The sequence below is a fragment of the Epinephelus moara genome, chromosome 20 (genome assembly GCF_006386435.1).
Source record: "Epinephelus moara isolate mb chromosome 20, YSFRI_EMoa_1.0, whole genome shotgun sequence".
Classification (NCBI taxonomy): Eukaryota; Metazoa; Chordata; class Actinopteri; order Perciformes; family Serranidae; genus Epinephelus; species Epinephelus moara.
The window spans coordinates 40867760-40890187 of NC_065525.1; the positions used below are offsets into that span (position 1 = coordinate 40867760).

Here is a 22428-nt window from a genome sequence, read left to right on the forward strand (position 1 = left end):
TTACCATGATCCTTTTTAAAATGGATCTAAAATTAAAAGCTTTTTTCTTTTGGGCCATCATGTTGTCTGTGTGTGGTGGCGTCATTATGTTACGCTACAAGGGGGCCAAATGAAGGTGAAAAAAATGGGGGGTGCCCTCGAGGTCACCAGGTAGAGTGTGCAGTCTATGCAGGCTGAGGCGTTGGCAGCGGCCCTGATTCTTCCCCAACCCACGGCCCTTTGCTGCGTGTCATCCTCGTTGTCTGTCTCCCTTTTCCTGTCACTCTTCAGCATAATAAAGGCAAAAGCCCTAAAAAATGATCTAAAACCAAAAAATAGAATAAAATAAATAAATAACTTCTGGAGTGTTTAGAAATATTTTGATCATGTTACTACATTCATGAATCTTTCAGATCAATATTTATTGTGTTTATTTTTTCAAAATCGATGAAAAAAACATGCCCGATTTCTGTATTTTTTTAATTTCTGACATAATTTCAATACTTTAATCAATTGTTGTGGTTCATTGACTTCCATAACCTTTTAGCCTAGGATGTACAGATTTTAGGGATATGAAGCTTTCTAAAATACTCAGAGAATTAACATCATAATAAGCAACAATACCAACATATGCACAGTTTCTGTTGCAGAATACAGAGGGTTAAAAAAAGACTTATTTGTTTGGTTGAATGTGACCGGTCTGTACAAATACACAGTTTGCTCCAACAGAAAAATGTTTTGTGCTTCAAAACCATCGCTGAGTGTTGTGCAGAGGTTATTACAGATCAGAGAGAGTCGTCTTTCTGAAACCAGCAAAACTCTCCAATTATTTAATGAGAATCATCCTTTGTAAACATCCACGACTGTTGGCATCCAATTATTTGTACGGAGGTCTTCTCTTCATTCTCCCAAGTGTGTCTAAGTGGCGTCCACTCTTGAATTGGATCACGTTCCCCACCTCAACAAGCTCATGTAACCATCCAAAGGTCCTATTTGGGTTTAGAGCTTCATTTGAAGAGCGCCAGCCCGACAACGTGCCCGAAGGGTTGGAACCTAATCCTGATCTGTGTCAGAGAGAGCAAGTGGGCCACATCAAAACCGTAACCCTCTGACAGAACACAGATCCTGTCCTCTGCGGTCAAGTTCTGGTCTCAGGGTGGCAGCAGGCTCGGTGAAACTGCATGCGATCAGAGCTCAGTATGAACCGTTTATACGGGTTTAAATCTTCTGCTAGGTTTGAAGAAAAGGGTCAAACCACCAGAATGACTCCACCATCAGCTGTTTTTTTTTTAATGGATTTAATACTTTACCCTGTGCTTTAACTTATCATTTAAAACAGTAAAATAAAGCTGTGTTTTAAATGATCCAACAAGATCTACCCTTAAAAATCTATTATAGCCATAGATTGGTAAAACATCTTGAGATATCCACGTAAAGAGATATAGTATGAAATAAAAAATGCTCAAATATTTATAAAACCCCACATTATGAGCTGGTGAAATGAAAGGTTTGCCCTCAGCATATGTTTTATCCTCCTCTGGTGACACAGTAGACACGATTTAAGAGCACATGGTGCTCTGGGAATCAATTTTGCAAAACCCAGTCCTTCAAAAATGTTTTAAAAAATTGACTTTGTAGCCCGAAGGCTTGTATTTTTACGGGTTTTATTGTTGCCGTTCCCTTGTGTCCTGTAGAGTTTCCAGCTCCACATTTTCCCACTGAACACAGACCACATTTGGCCTCCACTAGTGGATGCTCTGAGTCTGTTTCTCTGGCAGATAGTTGGGATTCCTCCGCTTGTACATCCTTAGCCTCAGGCAGCAGTTACCTCTCCCCCAGACTCTCAGCCACTCAGGGCTCCCCTCCAGTTTAAAGGCTGAAACTACCTAAACACACTGCGGGGAGAGTTTTTATCCAGAGTAACTTCACTCTTACAAAACAATATAAAGTTAACAATAAGGTTAAAATGTATTTACTGTAATTAGATCAGTGTAGAGGACAAAATGTGCAGTTTACAGAACAGCATGTACGATGAGAGGCCTCAGAGAGACTCGAAACAGACTCCTCAAACTCTTATTAGTCAAACTAAACACAGAATGGCTGCTGGAAACCTTCATTGTCAAAGAAACGTTCTACCCACTGAACTTCAGAGAAATTTCAGTTTACAGTGAGACGGTCTAAAAAAGCTTTTTTGTCTGATTCCTTCTCATCGATAGAACCGTTCTCTTAAAGTTGAGTATCATTTTGAAAATTTATGAGCTAAAATTTCCTTCTTTTTTGACTCTGTTAATGTCACATTAAGAGGCCTTTGTTGTCTGTGAATATTTAGTTGTGTATACAAAGAGTTGGACGTGCTTAGCTGTTTGTGTTCAATGCAGAAGTGAAGAATGCTGCGCTATTATGCAGAATAGCAGCAGTGGTGTGGTTATATAAAAAGATTGAAATGTGATGTGCCTGTCAACTGAAAAGGCTTCACCAGATGATAGATATTCTACTAAATTACAATTACTTTGCTTTTATTTGTCTAATAGATGCAGTGGTATTGTTCAGTGTTGCTGCCAATATGAAAGCTGATATCATAGTTTTATTTTTGATTTTAATATTTACATATTAAATGTATGAGTGATACAAACCACACTGGTTTTGTGTTGGTTAAATAAAATAATTTTAAAAGGAATGTGCAAAAACTGTTTTCTGTTTAAATAGGCCACCTGTACTGTAATCCTTTTTGTTGATATCACCGTAACTAAAAATGAAGGCCATTAAAATGTCGCCATAAAGACGTATTTCACTACAGGAAAGATGGTCTCTTCATCAAACTGGGCTGTCTGTGCAGCAGAAAGGTGCAAATACTTGAAACTGGTGCCACATGACCAGAGAAAACTGAGATAAAACACTGTGGCATTCACTTTTTCTCAAGAAAAACCTACAACTACCAGAATGCACTGTGCCGCACCGGACCAATAAATGCTCCTGCTGGTGGGGGACATAACACAAGTACTTTGTCTGAAAACAATATGGCAGCTGGCTTGGGACAGTGAGATGAAATATGTTTCTAAGGTCACACATTTCTCAAATGTTAGTAAGAAGCCTGTGAACACTCCTCATGTTCTTACTGCTCAGGGACAGATGTTAGAGGTTGTCACTTCTTACAGATATCTCAGTATTTGGCTCGATGACTCCGTTTCTTTTAAACCTCAGGTTGATGATCTTAAAAGCTGAAGCTGAAGTTTTATTTCAGAAATGAGTCCTGTTTCTCTGGTTGCTGCTACGTTTTTACTGGTTCTGGATTACAGTGATCTGTTGTACATGAATGCATCTGCAGTGTTTGCACATGTCAGATACTGCATATCATAGTGCTGTTGTTACAGATTGTAAAGGCCTCACTCATCATGGTAGGTTTTATTCCAGGGCTGGTCGGCCATCTTTGACCTTTAGAGGGTTCAGTCACTGGTATTTGTTCATTTATAAAGCCATACAGAGTAAACTCCCTTTGTACATCTGAACTTTGATTGAACAGATCTGACTGTAGCTACAGTCTCAGATCTCAACACTTTAGTTTTGTTGTCTGTTCCTGGTTCTCAGACTGAGCTGGGACACAAATCTCTTCTGTGCTCTGCTCCTCTCACCTGGAATAACCTTCAAAAGAGTTGAAACTTCACGAACTGGTCTCTGCCTGATTTTAAAGCTCTCATAAGTACCAGGATGAATGAATTGGTTGGTTCTTGTAGGTGTTAAAAAATGGCTTAAATAAATGAATAAATAAGTAAAAGACATTTTAAGTGAGAAATAGGCAATGCAGTAACAGAATCTTGTAGGGATGCACAATATTGAATTTTTTGCCGATAGCCAATATGCTGATATCCAACAACTAATTTAGCAGATAAAATTTTAGTGATTATCAAGTCTCCCCTGTAGTGGAATTCACATCATATTATACATACATACTCTTATCATAACGGCCCACCAGCAGATGGAGACATGAAATACTTTTCAGTGTATGTAATATTCATTCATTGTGCAAGATAAGAAAAAGCATGTTGGCCGATACTGATGTTGTGTCGATATTATTCTGCATCCCTAGAATCTTGGTTTATATTTAATCAGCGCTACTTGGTTTTAGTTTGATCTGACTTTGCGAGTGACAGAAAGAGAAATGAGCACAAAGATCTGGATGCTTGAAAGACGGAGGGCAGTTTACCACAGTTCATTCACTCACACTACCCAGACTTTTGTTATACAATGCTGTTTGAAAATCAGCAGAGTATCCCTTTAATGACCTCTGATATTACATCCAGGTTGCTCTCCTTTCAGATCCACTCTGCAGAAAGCAGTACCCGGCCTGAGGCTCATCGATGACCAGCAGACAGACTCTGTTCTGACGCCCCCTGTTGTTCAGCAGTTCAGCTCGGCCTCAGGCAGCTTCCTGATGTTCTGCCAGACTCAGCTTCAGCAGACTCAGGATTTACAGCAGCGGCATAGCAGGGAGCTCAGGTAAGAGACAAATGACAAATGTCAGTGTGCTGTTTGTCTACTGTGGATGAGTGTAGCTTCATCCTTTCTAGAGCTGTCATGAACCCATTAAGGACAAAAAAACGTGATCGGGTGTGCTCATTGTTAACTCATATAACAACATTTTCATCATGATCTATTTGTCTTATACTGATACCAGGAGTCAGCTGTATGCAGTGCTGCTTAGATAACACATATACATCATCTGTGTCAGTGAAAAACTGATTTCTAAGGGAGGAAAATGTTCAGCTCTGATTTGTTCACCAAAATCTGGCTTCGAGGTGTCCTAATAGAAAAAAAGGATAATGAATGTACCATGTACTGTTGTTCCAATGACACGGAAAGTTCTCTCTCCCTTTTATTGAACTTGTCACTAAACTCTCATTAATTCCACACCAAATGACCCAGAAAATTACCAGAAAATCGCAATTTTCCTCAACAAAACTTGTGCTGTATGTTTAAGCTACAGTACTTTTAAGACAAAAAAGAAAAAAGATGCAGAACAACCACTGCTCCATCCAGCTTAGTGCTGGCAAGGTGCTGGAAAAAATCCAAACTGGTAGAAAATATTTCTGCACACTTACATCTATCTATCTACTCACTTAATTGTTGAGCTTTCGCTCTATTAGACCTTCATCACAGCATACATCATACAGCATACATACTGTACTCTCTTGTCAGTAAAGTGAAAAACCCACTAGATCAGATAAATCTTTTCTACCAGTTAAGACAAAAGAAAAGAAAAGGCAATGAGACATGCAGGTGAGAGGGGACTCCTTAAAGGGATTATATCACACTTCATTCATTCATTCATTCATCTTCTAACCGCTTCATCCTCTTGAGGGTCACGGGGGGGCTGGAGCCTATCCCAGCTGACATCGGGCGAGAGGCAGGGTACACCCTGGACAGGCCGCCAGACTATCGCAGGGCTGACACATAGAGACAAACAACCATTCATGCTCACATTCACACCTATGGACAATTTAGAGTTATCAATTAACCTAGTCCCCAATCTGCATGTCTTTGGACTGTGGGAGGAAGCCGGAGTGCCCGGAGAGAACCCACGCAGACACGGGGAGAACATGCAAACTCCGCACAGAAGGGCTCCCACACCCGGGATCGAACCGGCAACCCTCTTGCTGTGAGGCAACAGTGCTAACCACCACACCACCGTGCCGCCCCTTATATCACACTTAAAAAGAAAAATCAAATCAAATGGCAAACCAGAGTCAAACTTAACAGAATAAGTTATAAATGACCGCAAACCTTTTTACAAAAGGTCGTGTTACTTGTTTTTTTCTTGTGCTGATCAGCCTGTCAGACAGACAGACATGAAGCAGTCAGGAATGTCAGCTATCCTCTTGTTATGTCTGATACTTGGGGCGTAGTGAGCCTAAAGACAACGTCCATCTATTTTCACAAGTCCTTCGATGTCACTGGCCTCTGCTCACGTCGACGCTCCTCTGTGAGACGGACCACCAACACTTAAAACAGTGGTCAGCTTTCTGCTTATCTTCGTGACCCTCCCAAATTACACAGCACAAAAGATGAAACGTGGCTATGGCTATCCGTGCGGGTCACGCCGAGGACTCCTATGGCTCGGGGGGTAGCTTGGCGCTCCCTTTACTTCACCCCTCACCATGTGCCCTCTACCCCCCCGGCCTCTGGACAATGAGCCATTCTGCCGGCTTTGCAGGGACCAACACAGCCATTTAACCTCTGGCCTGACCTTGTGTCTGACTGAGGTTTAGAGGAGGTGAGAGGAGTGCCACACGCCGCTCCACTGGTGACTGTAAGGTGGGAAACCATGGGGTTTATCAGGGGTATGGTTTCACAACTTTTCTCCACAGGGTATAGAGTGGAGGCTGAATCCTCTGTTCCCTACAAAATGCCTCTATTTTATACCTAAAGTGTACTTTTTATGGATTTTACCAAGCAAACAAAATCTCTTTCTCTGAATTCAAACAGGCCCCAATCACACAAAAAGCATTTTACAGGTTCCAAAGCATGAGGCGCACCACACTGCCTCCTTTTTTTTTAATTGAATGCCGTTAGTAAAAAAATCTTGATGCATCTCTTTATTGTTGCCAGGCAACCACCCCATCATCTCCTTACCCTAACCTTCCTGTGTCATCAATCTACAGTTCATTTATTGTATTTATCCTGCAGTAATCAGTGTGTAGTTGCTGCCATGTTGAGGCAGAGGGTACTGTCTGTAGCTCTGGTTGAGGGTGAGAGGCTGTCAGCAGATAAACAGAGATCTGTGTGGGTACATGAGACCCAAAAAAAGAGGCTGGATCATAGGGAGTACCACCAGTTGGTCCAGGAGCTTCTCCTCCATGATGGACGTTTCAAGTACTGCACTTGTCTGCTTCCACACCTGCTGTTTTCTATTGAGATGGCGCTAACTGTGGTTTGTAAAGTCGTATAGCTCTGGGTATCCAGCAGCCGCTACCACCAGCACCTCTTCACATTTTTCCAAGTCTTTTTTTAGATTACTTTTTGGGCTTTTTTGACCTTTAACTGATCGGACAGTGGTAGTGTGAAGGGGGGGAGAGAGGGGATGACATGCAACAAAGGGCTGCAGCAGGTACGTAGCCTTTGTACATGGGGCACCTGCTCTACCAGGTGAGCTGCTCGCCGGCCCACATTTTTCCAAGTCTTATCTGAAAACAATACTCGCATGCCCACATGCACATTGAAAGAGTCATTGGTTGAAATTGCTCCTCTTGTCAAAAAGATCTCTTTCAAACACCGTTATTTTGATTGATTATTTTTATTTACGTGTCATGCACAAAGTGCCCAACCCTCATGGGTTTATAAGACACCAAAAAGAAAGTACAGTTGCAGTGTACATTATTATTATTATTATTATTTTCATTTCATACATAATTACAGCCCCTTTTACGGCTCAGACTTTAAACAGAATATTCTGCCTTCTCTCCCATGCTTTACAAATAAAATCTGCAACAAAAAAGGTTCCCTTTCTAAAACACAACTCAATTTTCTCATACTCGTCCAGCCAAAAGAAATCAGCATAAATAGAGGACATTTTAATAAAAAGTACATCCCTCAAGTCCTCGTAAACAAGACAGTAAAACAGAAAATGGACCTCACTCTCAATTTCACCGAGCTCACACACCTGACAAGTCTGTCCTCCTCTGGAATGGCATTAAACCTGCCGGTCTCTAAAGCCAAGGGTAATGTCAATGTATAATGTCAGAGATGGAGATCAATATTCTCAGTCCCTGTTCTGTGTAAAGATGCTTTTCAAAATTCAGCTGAATCTAAAATATGGCTGCGACTTTATAAATCTGCTCTTTTTACCATCTTTTCTTAAAATACCTATAAAATCAATCAGTCTTTGTCTTTGTGCAGCACTTTGCATCAAGCACTTTGATTGGCTGTTACAGAAAACAGTAGTGTCTGAGTCAAATCAAGTGAGTGAGCTACAGTCTTAAATACTTTAGCTGTTAGTGTCTAAAGTGTATTTCTTCACGCATCACCACTTTTTCGTCTTCTTGGCGAGCTGGTGTTTTTCCTGAGGTTCTGTGTATCCACTGCTGTCGGAGCAGATAAATGACACACTAGATTCATTATACTTTACTTTGGCTTTTTCTTGACCTTTGCTGGTCTTCAGTTTCGAGCAGCAGTTATTGCAGCTACGAGTTCTGCTGGGAGAACCCAAAAGACACAGGCTCAGCAAAGTCCCCAAATGTCCTGAAAGATAACTGAAACTAGGGACTATGGGGACCTTTGGTGTTGTCTGTGTGTCTTGTAGTCAGTATCTATCTGTGGAAAACATTTAATATTGCAGCTACATCAGTGTAAAACATCTTTTAATCCTCCCTGCTCTCTTACATCAGTGGTCTACATGTTGACGGTGACCCTGGAGTGAACCAGCAGGTACGGGGTGGGGGGGTCAGCGGGGTCACAATCCTTTTGGACCTCCCGACTCCACTCTCTCTTGTCCCGCTGAGAACGAAGAGCTAGGTCTTTGTAGAGAAGAAGCTGTACTACCTAAGGCTAGTGGCCATGCAGACTGGCGGGGGACTGAAGCGTCTCTGCCCCCTCAGGGTTGAGGACAGGGAGGGGGAGGGGTGCAGAGCCAGGCACTGGTAATAGATTCATTAAGTCTCCATTGAGGTGGCTTTGTAGTCAGTTTATCCCCTCAATGAAAGAGACATTATATGGTGTTAGGGCACACATACACACACACACACACACACACACACACACACACACACACTCAGTTCATTCACCTTACCTCAGACAAACTGGTCAGAATAAGAACTAATGTCAGCTAAATCTGATTTTCCATTAATTCACTGTCACATTTTTTCTGAGGTGATAGGAGTGATTGAACTTCTCATAAATTAATAATACTGAATTAAGCTTCTTTGATATTATTTCATAACTGTCTGCTCCAAATTAAATTACTCTGAACCCCATGTATGTGTTTGAATGATTAAAATGATCAATGCCACAGATGGCAGATTTAAAAAAAAAATAAATATTTGCTTAGAGTCTGGTAGGCAAGGATACATCTGCTGTGGATGAGCTATGATTTTCTTTTCAAGTGTAAATTTAGTGATTTAGTCCGAACTGTACAGAATCCACCTCATGCGAAATGTAACTACCAACTCGTTCTCATTCCAAGTCATCAAATGCTTGTCAGTAATTTCGGCGTCAGAGACCGACACCACAAGCCACCTTTCTCAGCGATGTGACACGCTGCTGGGCAGCATCAGTTTGTAATGCGGCCAAAGGGAACCTTTCACAGTGTAATGATCCCATCCTTGGCGTTATGATATAATTGCGGGCGGTGTCAGTTAATAATGCAGCTGGTTGGCACCTGTCAAGAGCTGGAAAGTCCCTATGGGGCAGGCAGCAGGGGGGTGGATGGGTCTATCAAACCCTGGACTTTCACCCAGGAGTCCAGTGCTCACTTCTTTTATGAATGTAGAGCCAAAACCATGATGTTTTTTTCTAACCCTAACCCTGTGCTTTTGTTGCACAAGGAAATAAATACGAGGTGTTTCACTGACGTTGTAAGTTTATTTTGTAAAAGACTGTATTTACCTAACGAGCAGAAACTGTACAAAAGTGTACTTTGAAAAGACACAGTGCATGTTAACAGGTGTAAACTGACGACAGACAACAAAGACAGATGCATCCAGGATACCTAGCACGTCATTTGTAGACATCAAAAGTCCACTGAACTGAGCGCCGATATGTGACGAGTTGGGAGTGAGAATATGTTGTCAGGATTTCTAGGTATGCTGCCGTAATACCTGATACTGCCTGAACCTTTTTATAACATTTAATCAGTGCTGCCATTGAGTTGTCAGCTTTCCTGATTTAAAGGACCAGTTGTTATGAAACATGACATAGGTCCATTGAGTTGGTCTGTTTTTCATTCATAGGGACTGGAGTTACAGTAGGACAGAATGTAACTGTAGTTTTCTAAAGTGTGTAAGTGAGTAGGTGTTTGTCACAGGACCCACAATGTTACCAGAGCTACTGCTCACCCACACTACACACAGACCTTCTGGAAAGAGTTGTGTGCATCAAGACCTAAAACAGAGTTTTTGTGTGTTCACAGTGATGCCTCATCTTCCCTGGATGCTCTCAAGACCTCCTGCAGACATTCAAGTGAGGCTCTGCAGCTGGCTGAGGAACAGAGATTTGCCCATGAATATGGTGACACGACTGTGACTGATAAACACAGAGCTACAAGCCAAACAACACCGGAGGACACACCTGACGTGGACCATAACAGCACTGAGAAGAGTACTGAGCTCCAAGGAATGGAGTCCACTGGAAAAGTTCCACAGTTCGTCCCACACGGGGACAGACGCAGCTACTGGAGCTCTGAGGAGAAGTCAGCTGCAGAGAGTCAACATAACGGATTCCACTCTGTTACAGCTGGTCCAAAGACAGGGCTGACAGTAGGCAAAGCTAACTCTGGCAGCGTTCACTCATCTGCAACAAGGGGAAAGACATCTTCCTCCAGTCTTGACATGGTACCTGTGTCCAACCATCAAAACCTCCAAAGGTAAATCACCAAATGTTCCGAGTTTGTCGTGTCCACTTCTGTGCGTCCATACTATCTCACATCACACTGTCAACAAGACATCAGCTGATGTTTGTAATGAAATCCTCCAAATTCTTTCCTGCTCCACACGTGGACGCTGCTGACTTAAAGCAAACACCCTCTTTTTTATATCATTCTTTTTATAGCTGCTCAGAATTTTATTAGTTTCTGCTGCAGAGCATTTGTCATCATTGGAGCCTCCTTCGTGTGATTTACAGCCAAAGATGTTGAACATCTTACTCATTTTAACACGCAGCTTCATCATTAACACCGCACTATCTTTGGGAGGACGATAGATCTTTGATATGAGGGGTGGCTCTGGACAGGCTGAAACTCTCCAGAGTCCTGCTCTCCAGATGTCTGCTCACAAATAAATTCATGTTTTGAAAGATGAAGGTGCTATGACATCATGTATAGTATATCCCTCACTTTGTGTATGTGTGTGTGTGTGTGTGTGTGTGTGTTTCTGGAGCAGCACAGCAGCAGTCGTGATTCAGCAGCTGTGGAGGAAATATAGACAGAAATGTGGGAACTCCAGCAGCTCTTCCACAGCTGAGAAGGGAGGAGGAAGAGGAGGAGATGGAGGAAAGCCAGAGTCAGGACCTTCCTATATTAACGGGAGCGTCGTTGGCAAGGATTACGCAGCAACTGTCATCCAGGTAAAACTATTGGAGTTTTGTCAGACGTTCTTGTTTGACTTACTGTGCAGGAGGTAAAGACCAACAACTGTGAGTCAGGCCATAATTAAAGGTCCCATATTCTGCTCATTTTTAGGTTCTTACTTCTTGTTATGTTCCCTGATCAGGCTCAGGGGATAACAAAAGTAACAGTAACTATGAAACTGAGGGAAAAGGAAAAAGGCAAGTGGAGATGGGTGTATCAACAGTTGTGGATTTATTTTATAAAAAAAAACAAAGAAATAACAGTTTACATGAAGTCTTCAAAATATGAACAAAAACTAGTTTTGTTAGAAGTAAAGAAAATGATTAAGAAAACAAAAGAAAGACAAGAAGCAAGCAATGAAAAAGGGCGCATGCACCTTTCACCCATAACACTTGTATTTTACAGGCTTTAATATTAAAATAAACACTTTTTCCTCCCTCATACTTTCTGTGCTGGAACACTTGTGTTCCATGTCTGTCTGAAACACTCTGTTTTAGCACCTTTTTAAGCCCCCCTCCTAAATAAGCCCAGTCTGCTCTGATTGGTCAGTGTTTCCGAGTCTTCCTAATCTGTTCTCTCTGCACCTCTGCACCATCATTGTAGCCACGTTTGACTTGTTCACTGATGCAGCAGGTTAGGACGTCTTCATCAGGAAACAATGAAACAGTGTGATGTTCCATCGCAGTTAGGAAAATGGGCTCAGTTACTCTTTAAGAAGGTGAAATCAGCGTATGTTAAATGTCTGAAATGATTTATCCATCCATCCATCCATTTTCACTTATCCGGGGCCGGGTCACAGGGGCAGCAGGCCAAGCAGAGCACCCCGGACATCCCTCTCCCCCGGCGATGCTTTCCAGCTCCTCCTAGCGGACCCCGAGGCGTTCCCATGCCAGATGAGATATGTAATCCCTCCAGTGCATTCTGGGTCTGCCCCGGGGCCTCCTACCAGTGGGATGTGCCTGGAACACCTCTAAGGGAGGAAGGGAGGTAACACCCTGATCAGATGCCCAAACCAACTCAATTGACCCACTCTGACACGAAGGAGCAGCGGCTCTACTCCGAGCTCCCTCCGGATATCCAAGCTGCTCAACCTACTGTATCTCTGAGTCTGAGCCCAGACACCCTACAGAGGAAACTCATTTCAGCCACTTGTGTGATTAGTTGAAAAAAAAACAACCTGTGTTGGCGATTCATTTTCTGTTAATCTCATCAATTGTTTTAGCACCAGTTTGCATAAAACCAGTCTGATCAGTGGGCCCGCTAGTTTCAAAAACTTATCCAACATAGACAAGAGACTTCCTGTTAACCTTTCGATGTGTAAATAAGGACCTTACTGCTGCAACTAGAATTTTCAGGTATTGTGGCTGAAGACTGAAGTCACTTTCACGCAGTGAATATCTACAAATCTCCATTTTCAGCCCTGAACATCTATCTTCAGGCCTCGTACGTGCTGCGGAGGCTTATTGGGCTAATCCTCTGCATATAAGCTGCTGTTCTGAAAAACATGCTACTCAACACTTCTCCCAAATCCCTTCTCAACACAAAAAGTGTTTGATGAGTCCTTTAGGGCTCTCTGAGGGAGAAGGTGGGGGTGGTGATGTAGTAGAATAGTGTGTGTGTGTGTGTGTTTGGGGGGGGTACATGAGTGATTAATCAGATTCCAGAGAAGTACGGTAGTAAGAGTTGTAGGATTCCTGCTCTGCTCAACTTGTAGTGAAGTGTGCCCCCCGCAGCCCGCTGGGAATTGGAGGATTTAGAGGCGCACTGGAGCTCCATTTGTCTCGGAGCAGCCCGGAGTCACGCAGAGTTCAGACAGCAGAACACTCAGCAATTAAAAGAGAGGTTAACATGTTTTATCTCTCTAATGGGATAACGCACAATATTTACGTTTGCCTCGTGATTCATGGAGGCTTTTCTACCGTTTCTTCTTTGGGTACCTCCAGGCGTTTTGGAGGGGCTTCACTCTGAGGAGGAGGCTCGCATCTGCTCTGGCTGCCGTCACATGCTCCGACTCCGGAGAGGACGACACCTTTGAGGAGGTGGATGTGGATGAATTTGTCTTTGATGAGGTATGCACACGAGTTCATGGGTTCCTCACGTTCATGGTTCAGTGATTTCTCTCCTCACCACGCCCAAACAGACACACAAAGCTGCAGAGAGGACGGAACAAAAATGCATAAATGCATACCCAGCATTTACTCCATTCACACACATGCAAACCTGCAAAAACAGACACAGAAACATGCACACAAATTTAGAAATACGCAAAAACAGAGAAACGTAAAGGACACACAATGATACACAGGCACTAACACAGGCATGTACACTCACACGCAAACACACACACACACACACACACTCTTCACTGTTCTATACTATATACATATGTGAGTTTTTTTCTGAGGACACTTGTCTTTGTTGTCCTTCACCTGTTGCTTCCAGAAATTATTATATTTAAAGTAATTTTTATTTTTAAAAAGGCAGCGCTGGAGAAACAGTGGATGCTGTCGCTTTCTGAGGACTCAACTCCCAGACGTTATCCTGTGTCTGAGCAGCAGCCATCTGTAAAGGTAAATCAACTGTACTGGGACAAACTGTGAAAGTCTAAAAGTGGTGTATTACCTGCAGTAGATGTCAGTCTGTGTGCTCCCAGTGTAGAGAAGCAGGCAGGACTACTGACATAGGAGCTCAGCAATGTCCTGTTGTGGGTGGGGTCAGCAATAAAATGTATTTTAGCAGTGTCTCCCACAGAATTAGGTTGTATGTGTGACGGCAGCTGATGATGGGGCGGTGGGACGACAACTTTTAATGCCTGTGTGTTCCTTGGTATCTAACTGTGTCCCATCTCTAAACTTGGAGGTTTTTGTGAGCCCATGAACGCAGCACTGGTGGAACAGTTTGTGAATCGCAGGGTGGATAATTGATCAGTCGATCCAGTCAGAGCTGATCAGATCAGATCAGATCAGATCAGATCGATGGATGAGAGGAGCAGCTGCTGCGAGTGAATGCAAACTTTTAGACCGACCTAGAATCTATCACAACCGCTTTGCACTCTGCCCATAAATATAGTTCAAATAACTCATGGCATGTGGAGAAATATTTTGATCATATTTCTGCATTAAGAAATCTTTTTGAATCAAAATGTTTTGTGTGTTTATTTTTTTTTTTTTATTTAATGAAGAAACATGTTAGATTCTTTGTACTTTTTTAAATTAATTACATCATTTCAGTACTTTTATCAAATATTTCAGTTTATTGACTAACATAGCCTTTTAGCTCAGGTTGTACAGGTTTTAGGGATATGAAGCATACGAAGATAACTCCAAGAAATGACATCACAATAAACAAAATATATCAACATATACACTTGCGGACCATTTCTGTGGCAGAGTTCAAAGGGTTAAAATTTTGGATTGACCACAGTCACACAATAACACAAACTAACTAACCTCTGAAGGCAGCAGTATACCACCAGCTCCTGTGTTCAGCGAGCCAAAATTACTGATTTTCTCAATGGAGTCTGGCGGCTTTGGGGAGAGCATAGATGTGGAACTGACGCCGTTAACAATTTCCCCCTAAGATCGGGCGGTCTGATGGAAAGATAAAACTGTGAAAATACTCTCAATGCAGCGTACACTTAAACTGATAATGATTGTTTTTAAGGTGGGCCTTTTTATAGATGGCTAAAATACATTTTGCTGCCGACTCTGATCCATAGCAGAACATTGTTGAGCTTCTGTTTCAGGACTCCTGCCCTTTCTTTAAACTGGGGGCACACTAACGTATATTTACTGTTGGTAGTACTCTGACTAAGGATAAATAGCTTGTACGACCCAACTTTAAAAAATCTGAACTATTCCTTTAAAACCTGGTGGGCTGGTATTAACGTGAAAGCAGCCAGTGAATTTCGGGAATTACCAGGCGCTGTGTGATGTCAACACAAGAGTTATTTTCTTGCCTCGTCCTCTTCTCATCTTGGTCATCGCCCCCTCCAGGATTTGTCTCACCCTCCCTGATTGATCTTTAAATTTACTCTCTTGAAAAACAAGATTATTTCCTGGAGGGCTGAGGGTTGTTCCGCACAAGCAGATGTCATTTTTCACGCTGGCGGACTGTCGTCCTGTTTTTTCCCCCTTCATTTACCTCTCGTTGGATCTTTTCTTTGGAGCGTGCTCAGCGCTGTACATCATGGTGGCCGGTTGAGGCCAGCTGATGCGGTGCAGCTGCTGTCGTGGCCGGGCCTCGATGTGTTGACACTGAGGTACACATCAAAGGCGGAGATGAACAATTTAGCGCTTCCACAAAGAGAAAATGGGATCTGGAGAGTAATTAAGCTGTTAGTTTGACTTACATATGAGCATTCCTCCAGTGTTCAAACTGTGTCGGCCAAATAGCCTCAAAAGAAAACACACACTTGAGTTTAATATTAGTGGACATTCTTGTAAACATTATAATTCATATTGTCATATATTTAAAATAAACTGAGTACTGTATGTTGTCTAGACAGAGTTTAAACTCTTTTTTCCATCTAGAGATTCAGCATCTCAAGCTTCTGAACACACATCAAATAATGTTTTGACTTTGGCAAAATATTTTTTTTTTAAATAAATGAAGAATCTGAATGTAAAGAAACACTCCAGTAAATTAAAAACTTTGTGAATTTCATGTTAGAATCTCATATATTTTGGCTGCCATGCACACGTTTGTCTAAAAAGCAATTAAAATGTACTCAAATACAGTGAGAAGAGCAATAAGTGACCGCTAACACTGATTCATGTATGTGTTTCAGCCTCCTGTGCACTTTTTTGAACCCTCCCAGTGCATCCTCCCCCCGCCGGCCGTACGGAGGCCAAAACAGGCCTGGGTGTCTGGAGAACAGGTGGACTCTGCAGGGCGGAGAGTTTCTCCAGAGAGCTCCAACAGGTAGAACAAAACAGCCTCATGACTGGCTGTCTGAGTCTACACACAGTGGAAACACAGAGTCACATCAAGCTGGTGAATAGACATATTTTTTCTCTTACCTGTAGTGCTGTTTATCAGTCTAGCTAGTTTTGATGCGAGTTTCTGAGTGTTGGAGATATCAGCCATTAAGATGTCTGTCTTCTCTCCAATATAATGGAACTAGAAAACACTCAAAGTGCTCAAAGTGCCAAAAAAATACATTTCCAGAAATCATGACCTGGTTAGTCAAGATAATGCACAGATTATGGTGTGGTGTGAGCAGTTTCATGTAGGAATTATTTTCTTAATACCGAACTACACTCACCAACCTTATCACCTCGCAGAAGGAAGCGTGCATCTACTCATGGAGGAGTTGCTTGTGACAGTGTGAGATTTAAACGTTAATGGCGTCCTCCTCTGCTGAGCTGTAAAGTTAGGTAGCTCAGTGGTGCTAGGAGAGCTAGCAGTAGATGCACACTTCTTTGTGATACGGTTGGAGAGTGTAGTTCAATAGAAAGAAAATAGTTCCTACATGAAACTGCTCACTATCTTGAGTAACCGGGTCACGATTTCTGGAGAGTGTTAAGTTTTTTAAATATATTTTTTCAGTGTCATCTAGTGCCGTTATTTTAGAGAGAAGGCAGACATCTTTGTGACCAATATCGCCAACCCTTGGCATCTCACACTAAAACTACCTAGACTGATAAATAGCACTACAGGGAAAAGGAAAAATATGTGTTTTTGGTTTTGAGGTGAACTGTCCCTTTAATATATGCATCCATCCATTGCCTTCACCTGTTTATCTCTAACACACATTGCCAGACAACCATTCACACTCACAGTACCGTGTGTGGTCAGTCTCCAGTTAACCTCACCTGCATACTTTTAGACTTTTAGGGAGAAAACTGTTGCACCTGGGGGAAAACTGACCCTTTACCTGGACCTCTTATATTCTCACTTCTGATATACTGTCCCTGGATTACTCTGACATTCATGTGACACTGACACTACTAAAATGACTAAGAGTGACATTAGTCAAGATTATTGTTGTTTTCTCAGTATACATGTGCAGAGGACATGAAATAGTATTTGTTCCAGGACAACAACATGTGACCGAACAGTCTGTATTAAAGTGCAGTATCAAAAACACAAGATTAAACACTTAATAATAAACAAGCAAAACTCACAAACAGGGGAAGTAAAAATAAGAAATAAAAAAAAAAAAAATGTTTCTCTTCCTGAATGAAGGTACCTCATGTTAATTCCAGATATAGTGTAGAGCCAACCAGGATACCTCATGTCCAGATGATGTTCTTATTAACATATTTGTGTCATGGCTGGATTAATATCATCCAGATTTCAAACTTCATGTCGTCTTTAAGCAAAACACTCGAACCTCACTGAACCAGACTGGACGTCAGCAACAGAAACTTTCTGTGCTGATCTCTTTTGATCACAAGTAGTTCTGCTTTTTTCCATCGGTGCTATATGAATTCTATCTGATTTGAAAATAAGTGTGGTCACATTATATAATTTTGAATTTCTAAATTTCTGTGTGTCTTTTTAAGGAGAATAATCTCTGTGATTTCAGAAGCAAATCTCCTGCTTCAGCGTCGGTGCTCAGCGGTCTCTCTGAGAGATCAGAAAAGATTCTGGAAGAATGGTAAATCATCATCTCATCACACATTATGTCTTTTGATGTTGTGTGTGTGTTATTTCCTTGAATGTTATTTTGTGTGTGACTAGGCTTCTGTCCTCCTTGTCTGCAGGGGTTTCACTGACAGTAACACGGCTCTTCTGATGCTCAAGAGGGCTCAGAAGATGAAGCCAACGAAGCAGAAGAGACGCAGGGGTGAGTGTGTGTGTGACAGAAGAGTTATACATACACAGAGTTTATATGTCACAGGTGTGACTTTAAAGAAAAATCCAGTCACTTCCACCGAGAAGCTGTGCTGACCTGAAACAGCATGCAGACAGACGGGTGTGTCAGGGTTGTGTCATATCATCTCACTCACGATAATACTGATATCATTTTTTACATGACATGAAAAATCCTTATTCCATATTTCGACTTGCTGATATGCTGACGTCATACTGTTACCTATGTGAAAGTGAAATGATGATGGACTGTGCGGTGGTTCCAAAAAGAGGAGGAGCTTCAGTAGTGTGTAATAAAGTGTGGCGTCCGCTCAGAGGGAACTCATTCAGCGGCTCCTCTGGCAGCAGCACAGTGATTCTGTCTCCTAACAGCCTGTCACAGGTTACAGCCTGATAATCAGAGATGATTTATATATAGTGATTCCAGGGGACATTTGTTTAAATGTGTAATTAGTTGAACTATTTATATTGTAACAGAATCTGAATCTGAGTCTGAGTTACTGTTAAAGAAATGACATCATCATTTTTATTTAGTTTTTACTCAAGATTTGAAGCAAACCCTAAAACCACATCACTGATTTTGTTGCAATTCTATCTTCTTAAATTAATGATATAACATTTTTTATCTTATTTGTCATATTGTCAAGAATATTGTGATATTATTTTGGGGCCATATTGCCTATGCCTACATAAAAGTCTCCCAGGAGAATCAAAACATTCCTAGAGGAGATAAAATGTCTTTGTTAAAACACTCCAGTGTGTAAACCAGCTCTGAACAGTCCTGCTTTGACTGCAGCCTGTGGCGTCTCCACCTGCTTAATACAGAAGGCAAAAGCAAATCAACAGGCGTATCTGTCTTAATAAAATAAATAACTTAATAAAATGCAACGTTTCTGCAATAAATCCTACCTCCATGAAGGTTGCACTCGGTTCCCAATGGCCCTTGAAATCCTATAAAGTTTTTGAATTTGAAGAAAAAACCAAAAAAGATTTTTAAAATAGACATACTGTAAATACACATTGGTCATTCAATGTGCTTGGATTTATACATTCTGTGTCAGAACACAACACACTCAAGCCTCTTTGTCTTTTTTAATTCTTCTGCTTTTCTAAACAAGAATTGACAGCAGAGGATAAACCCGCAGACCAACTGGGCTAGGAGCCACAAAAAGGTCCACAGGCTGAGATCAGTGCAAAAAAATTCTATTTATTCAGTCTTTGCTAACAGTGTTTTAAAGAAGTGTTGATATGACTGTCACTTTGGAGGCTGCAGTTTATTTGTGTTGTACTGACATGTTTCTGTCATTTTGTCCACTGTCATTTATATCATTTAGGGTCTTAGGGCTAAATAACACAGTCACCTATTTGCATTTATTTCTGGTGTGCATGTGTAATATTTCAGAAACATGTTTGTATATTTTTAACATAATGCTGTATGGAGAAATACGAAGATTACAGTATGAGAGCAGATCAGAAGCTCTGTGGTTTTCTTCTTAAATCACAAAGCTTCCTTTGTTCAGTATCCCCTCTACACCTGAACTAATGTGTCTTCCTGTCTCCTCACTCCTCTGTATACACCAAATATCCCCCTTTATGGACGGAGCTGCTGTTCAGACATAAATCCATTTTCTAAAAGGGAAAAAAACCCACACTCATTTTTGCCTCTTTTCATTCTCGTCTTTGTTCCCTCAGCCGTGCTTCAGCGGCGAACCTTTCCACCCCGTGTACGTTAACGAGCCATAACAGACAGCAGAGGCCAGGACCTGTCGCCTCTGATTGGGCCTTATTTGAGAGCCTGCAACGGAAACGACTGCCAAGAAAGCTCTCGACAAGTCGTCCCGCGATGACTTTCATTCCGATTCATTGTAGTGGTTGAGTGCAACTGTGGTGAAAGGTGACCTCACCTCCGCTCTGCACCAAGAAACAGTAGTCCTGCCACGATTATCATGCCACGGTCGTGTTAGAGGGAGGCTGCTCTTTGATCACAATTGCAAGTGCATGATTCCAATAGCAGGGCTCTTGTCATCTTTCTCCACCGACACACAGGTCAATGTCTGCTCTAACTCCTAATGGCATCTGCCTCAGTGAAACCAGAGCGCTGCGCTAAAATTTTCCGAAGGTTAGGTCCTGGTTTCTGCTTCTGGTTTTGGGCCCGCCTTGTCCTTCTTTGACCCCATCTCCCTCTCATAGATCCCTCCGTCCGTCTTGCCATGTTCAGAAACTGCAGTTACCAGCTGGGTCCGGTGGAGGCTCGAAACAGGCCGGCACAACACAACAGGAATGATATAAAAGGTAGGAACTGAGACCTGCTGCACATTCTGTAACCATGTAGTAACACCTGTAAATCATTTCTCAGTCTGACATGATGATCTACAGACCAGAGGCCTCCTTACAGGAAAATGTCCTGACTGTTTTCAAGTTTTAAAGATAAAAAAAAAATCAAATTTTCCTATTACAGAAACTATTCCTAAAATCATAGCTGTGTCCTGTCTCAGACCTCCTGTTTTATCTTGACTTCAGAGATCATGACTAAAACTGTAAATTTAATTCTTTAATTGGGACTTGTCCTGTCATGCCTGTGTCTGTGTTGACAGCGCACACAAACTGCCTGAATCATTGATTTGAAAGTACCTTTAGGCCACTTCAGATGGACACGGCTCTCAGTTGTCACTGGATAGTGAACTTGCTCAAACAAACCCCTCCTGAGTATTAAAATTTAGCTACAAGAACTCTGAGGTACTAATCTTGTCGGTGAGAGGAAACCTAATTTTCTCCTCAATTATTCTATTAATTTTTAATTCAATCTATAAATAGATAAGTAGATGTATTTATGTATGTATTTGAATTATTTCTTGAAATTTAAAGTGTCATTATGCAGTTAGAGTAAAGTGCTGCTGCCATTTTGGGCAGTTATTTTGAATTTAGGACCGTCTATGCCATCCTAACGTAGGATTCCTAAGATGAGAACTTCTTAAGTTATGTATTTCTGTAACAGCTATATTCCTACTCTGTTATCTGTTTAGTGTGTGAATGTGATGGACACAACGGGAGGTCATATTTATTTTCAAAGGTGTGACAGTTTTGGATGAAAAATATGTATTTGGTGTGTGAAGGTCTTAAATCGTTGACAGATCACTGATGGGCTTTGAGACTGGCGACACAGTGACATCACTACAACCAAGGCTGAAAGTATGAAATATTTCTGAATGACAAACATTAGCAGTAATTATACTTTTCTTTATGCCTCTGCGCTGGTGACAGCTGTGGCCGGAGGCATCATGTTTTTGGGTCGTCCGTACATTCGTCCCATTCTTGTGAATGTGGTATCGACAATGACTTGAAGGAATTTGTTCAAATTTGGCACAAACGTTCACTTGGACGCAACGATGATCTGATTAGATGTTGGTGGTCAAAGGTCAAAGGTAAAGGTCACTGTGACCTCACATCATATGTGATATAAATGCGATATCTTAGAAACACCTAGAGACAATTTCTTTTCATTTGACCCAAACGTCCACTTGGACTTAATGATGAACTGATTAGACGTTGGTGGTGCTCTCATCAACATTTCATCCGTCTCATTCTCATAAACGCAGTGTCTCAAGAAGGCCTTTAGGTAGTTTCCTCAAATTTGGCACAGAAGTCAACTTGGACACAAGAATGAACTGATTAGACTTTAGTGGTCAAAGGTCAAGGTCATTGTGACCTCAGGTCCATCCCATTCTGGTCAGTGTAATATCTTCGAAATGCCGTAAGGTAATTCTTTATATTTGACACAGACGTCCAGTTGGAGATGAACCGATTAGTGGTCAAAGGTCAAAGGTCACTGTGGGCTCATAAAACATATACTTGGCCATAACTCAAGAATTCATAAACTAATTAAGACAACCTTGCATACATATGGATAACAGGATAAAATGATGAAGTGATGACATTTTTATCCTAAAGGTCAAAGGTCAACTTCACTGTGACATCATCATGTTCTGCACGAAGGTGTACATTTCTAGTTTTTTGTTTTGTTTTGTTTTTTTTTATCATCAAGAGAAATTATTGCCAAAATGGCACAAATCTAAAAATGAGCCTCAAGTTTGTGAAACCTGAATTTCTCTTTAAATATTCCACCCACAGACAAGAATGACTTCACTGGCCGTGTACTTGTATGCTTCTGAAGTTGTCTGTGATGTTTCACATCACTGAGCTGGTTTTTACTCATGAGAGAAGACATTCTTTCTTCCTCAAGACTTAATTCTCACTGCTGTGGATAATAAAACAGTCTCTACAGGTTGACTGTGGTGTGACGTAGTTTGATAGTCCTGGAAGAAGCAAACTTCTCCCTCCATCTTTTGTGCTGTGGCCTC

The 22428-nt window shown here is 41.6% G+C and overlaps 1 protein-coding gene across 3 annotated transcripts in view; it reads left to right on the top strand.

The window, feature by feature from the left end:
• lrriq1 (leucine-rich repeats and IQ motif containing 1) overlaps nucleotides 1-22428 on the top strand; it is a 53049-nt gene that overhangs the window by 15001 nt on the left and 15620 nt on the right. For all 3 annotated transcript variants that reach the window (XM_050072478.1, XM_050072479.1, XM_050072480.1), the window contains exons 14-22: nucleotides 4294-4473; nucleotides 10097-10549; nucleotides 11064-11247; nucleotides 13195-13320; nucleotides 13732-13821; nucleotides 16041-16174; nucleotides 17784-17855; nucleotides 17962-18044; nucleotides 20261-20362. In XM_050072478.1, the coding sequence (XP_049928435.1) occupies nucleotides 4294-4473; nucleotides 10097-10549; nucleotides 11064-11247; nucleotides 13195-13320; nucleotides 13732-13821; nucleotides 16041-16174; nucleotides 17784-17855; nucleotides 17962-18044; nucleotides 20261-20362 (1424 nt within the window). The remainder of the gene's footprint in view (nucleotides 1-4293; nucleotides 4474-10096; nucleotides 10550-11063; nucleotides 11248-13194; nucleotides 13321-13731; nucleotides 13822-16040; nucleotides 16175-17783; nucleotides 17856-17961; nucleotides 18045-20260; nucleotides 20363-22428) is intronic.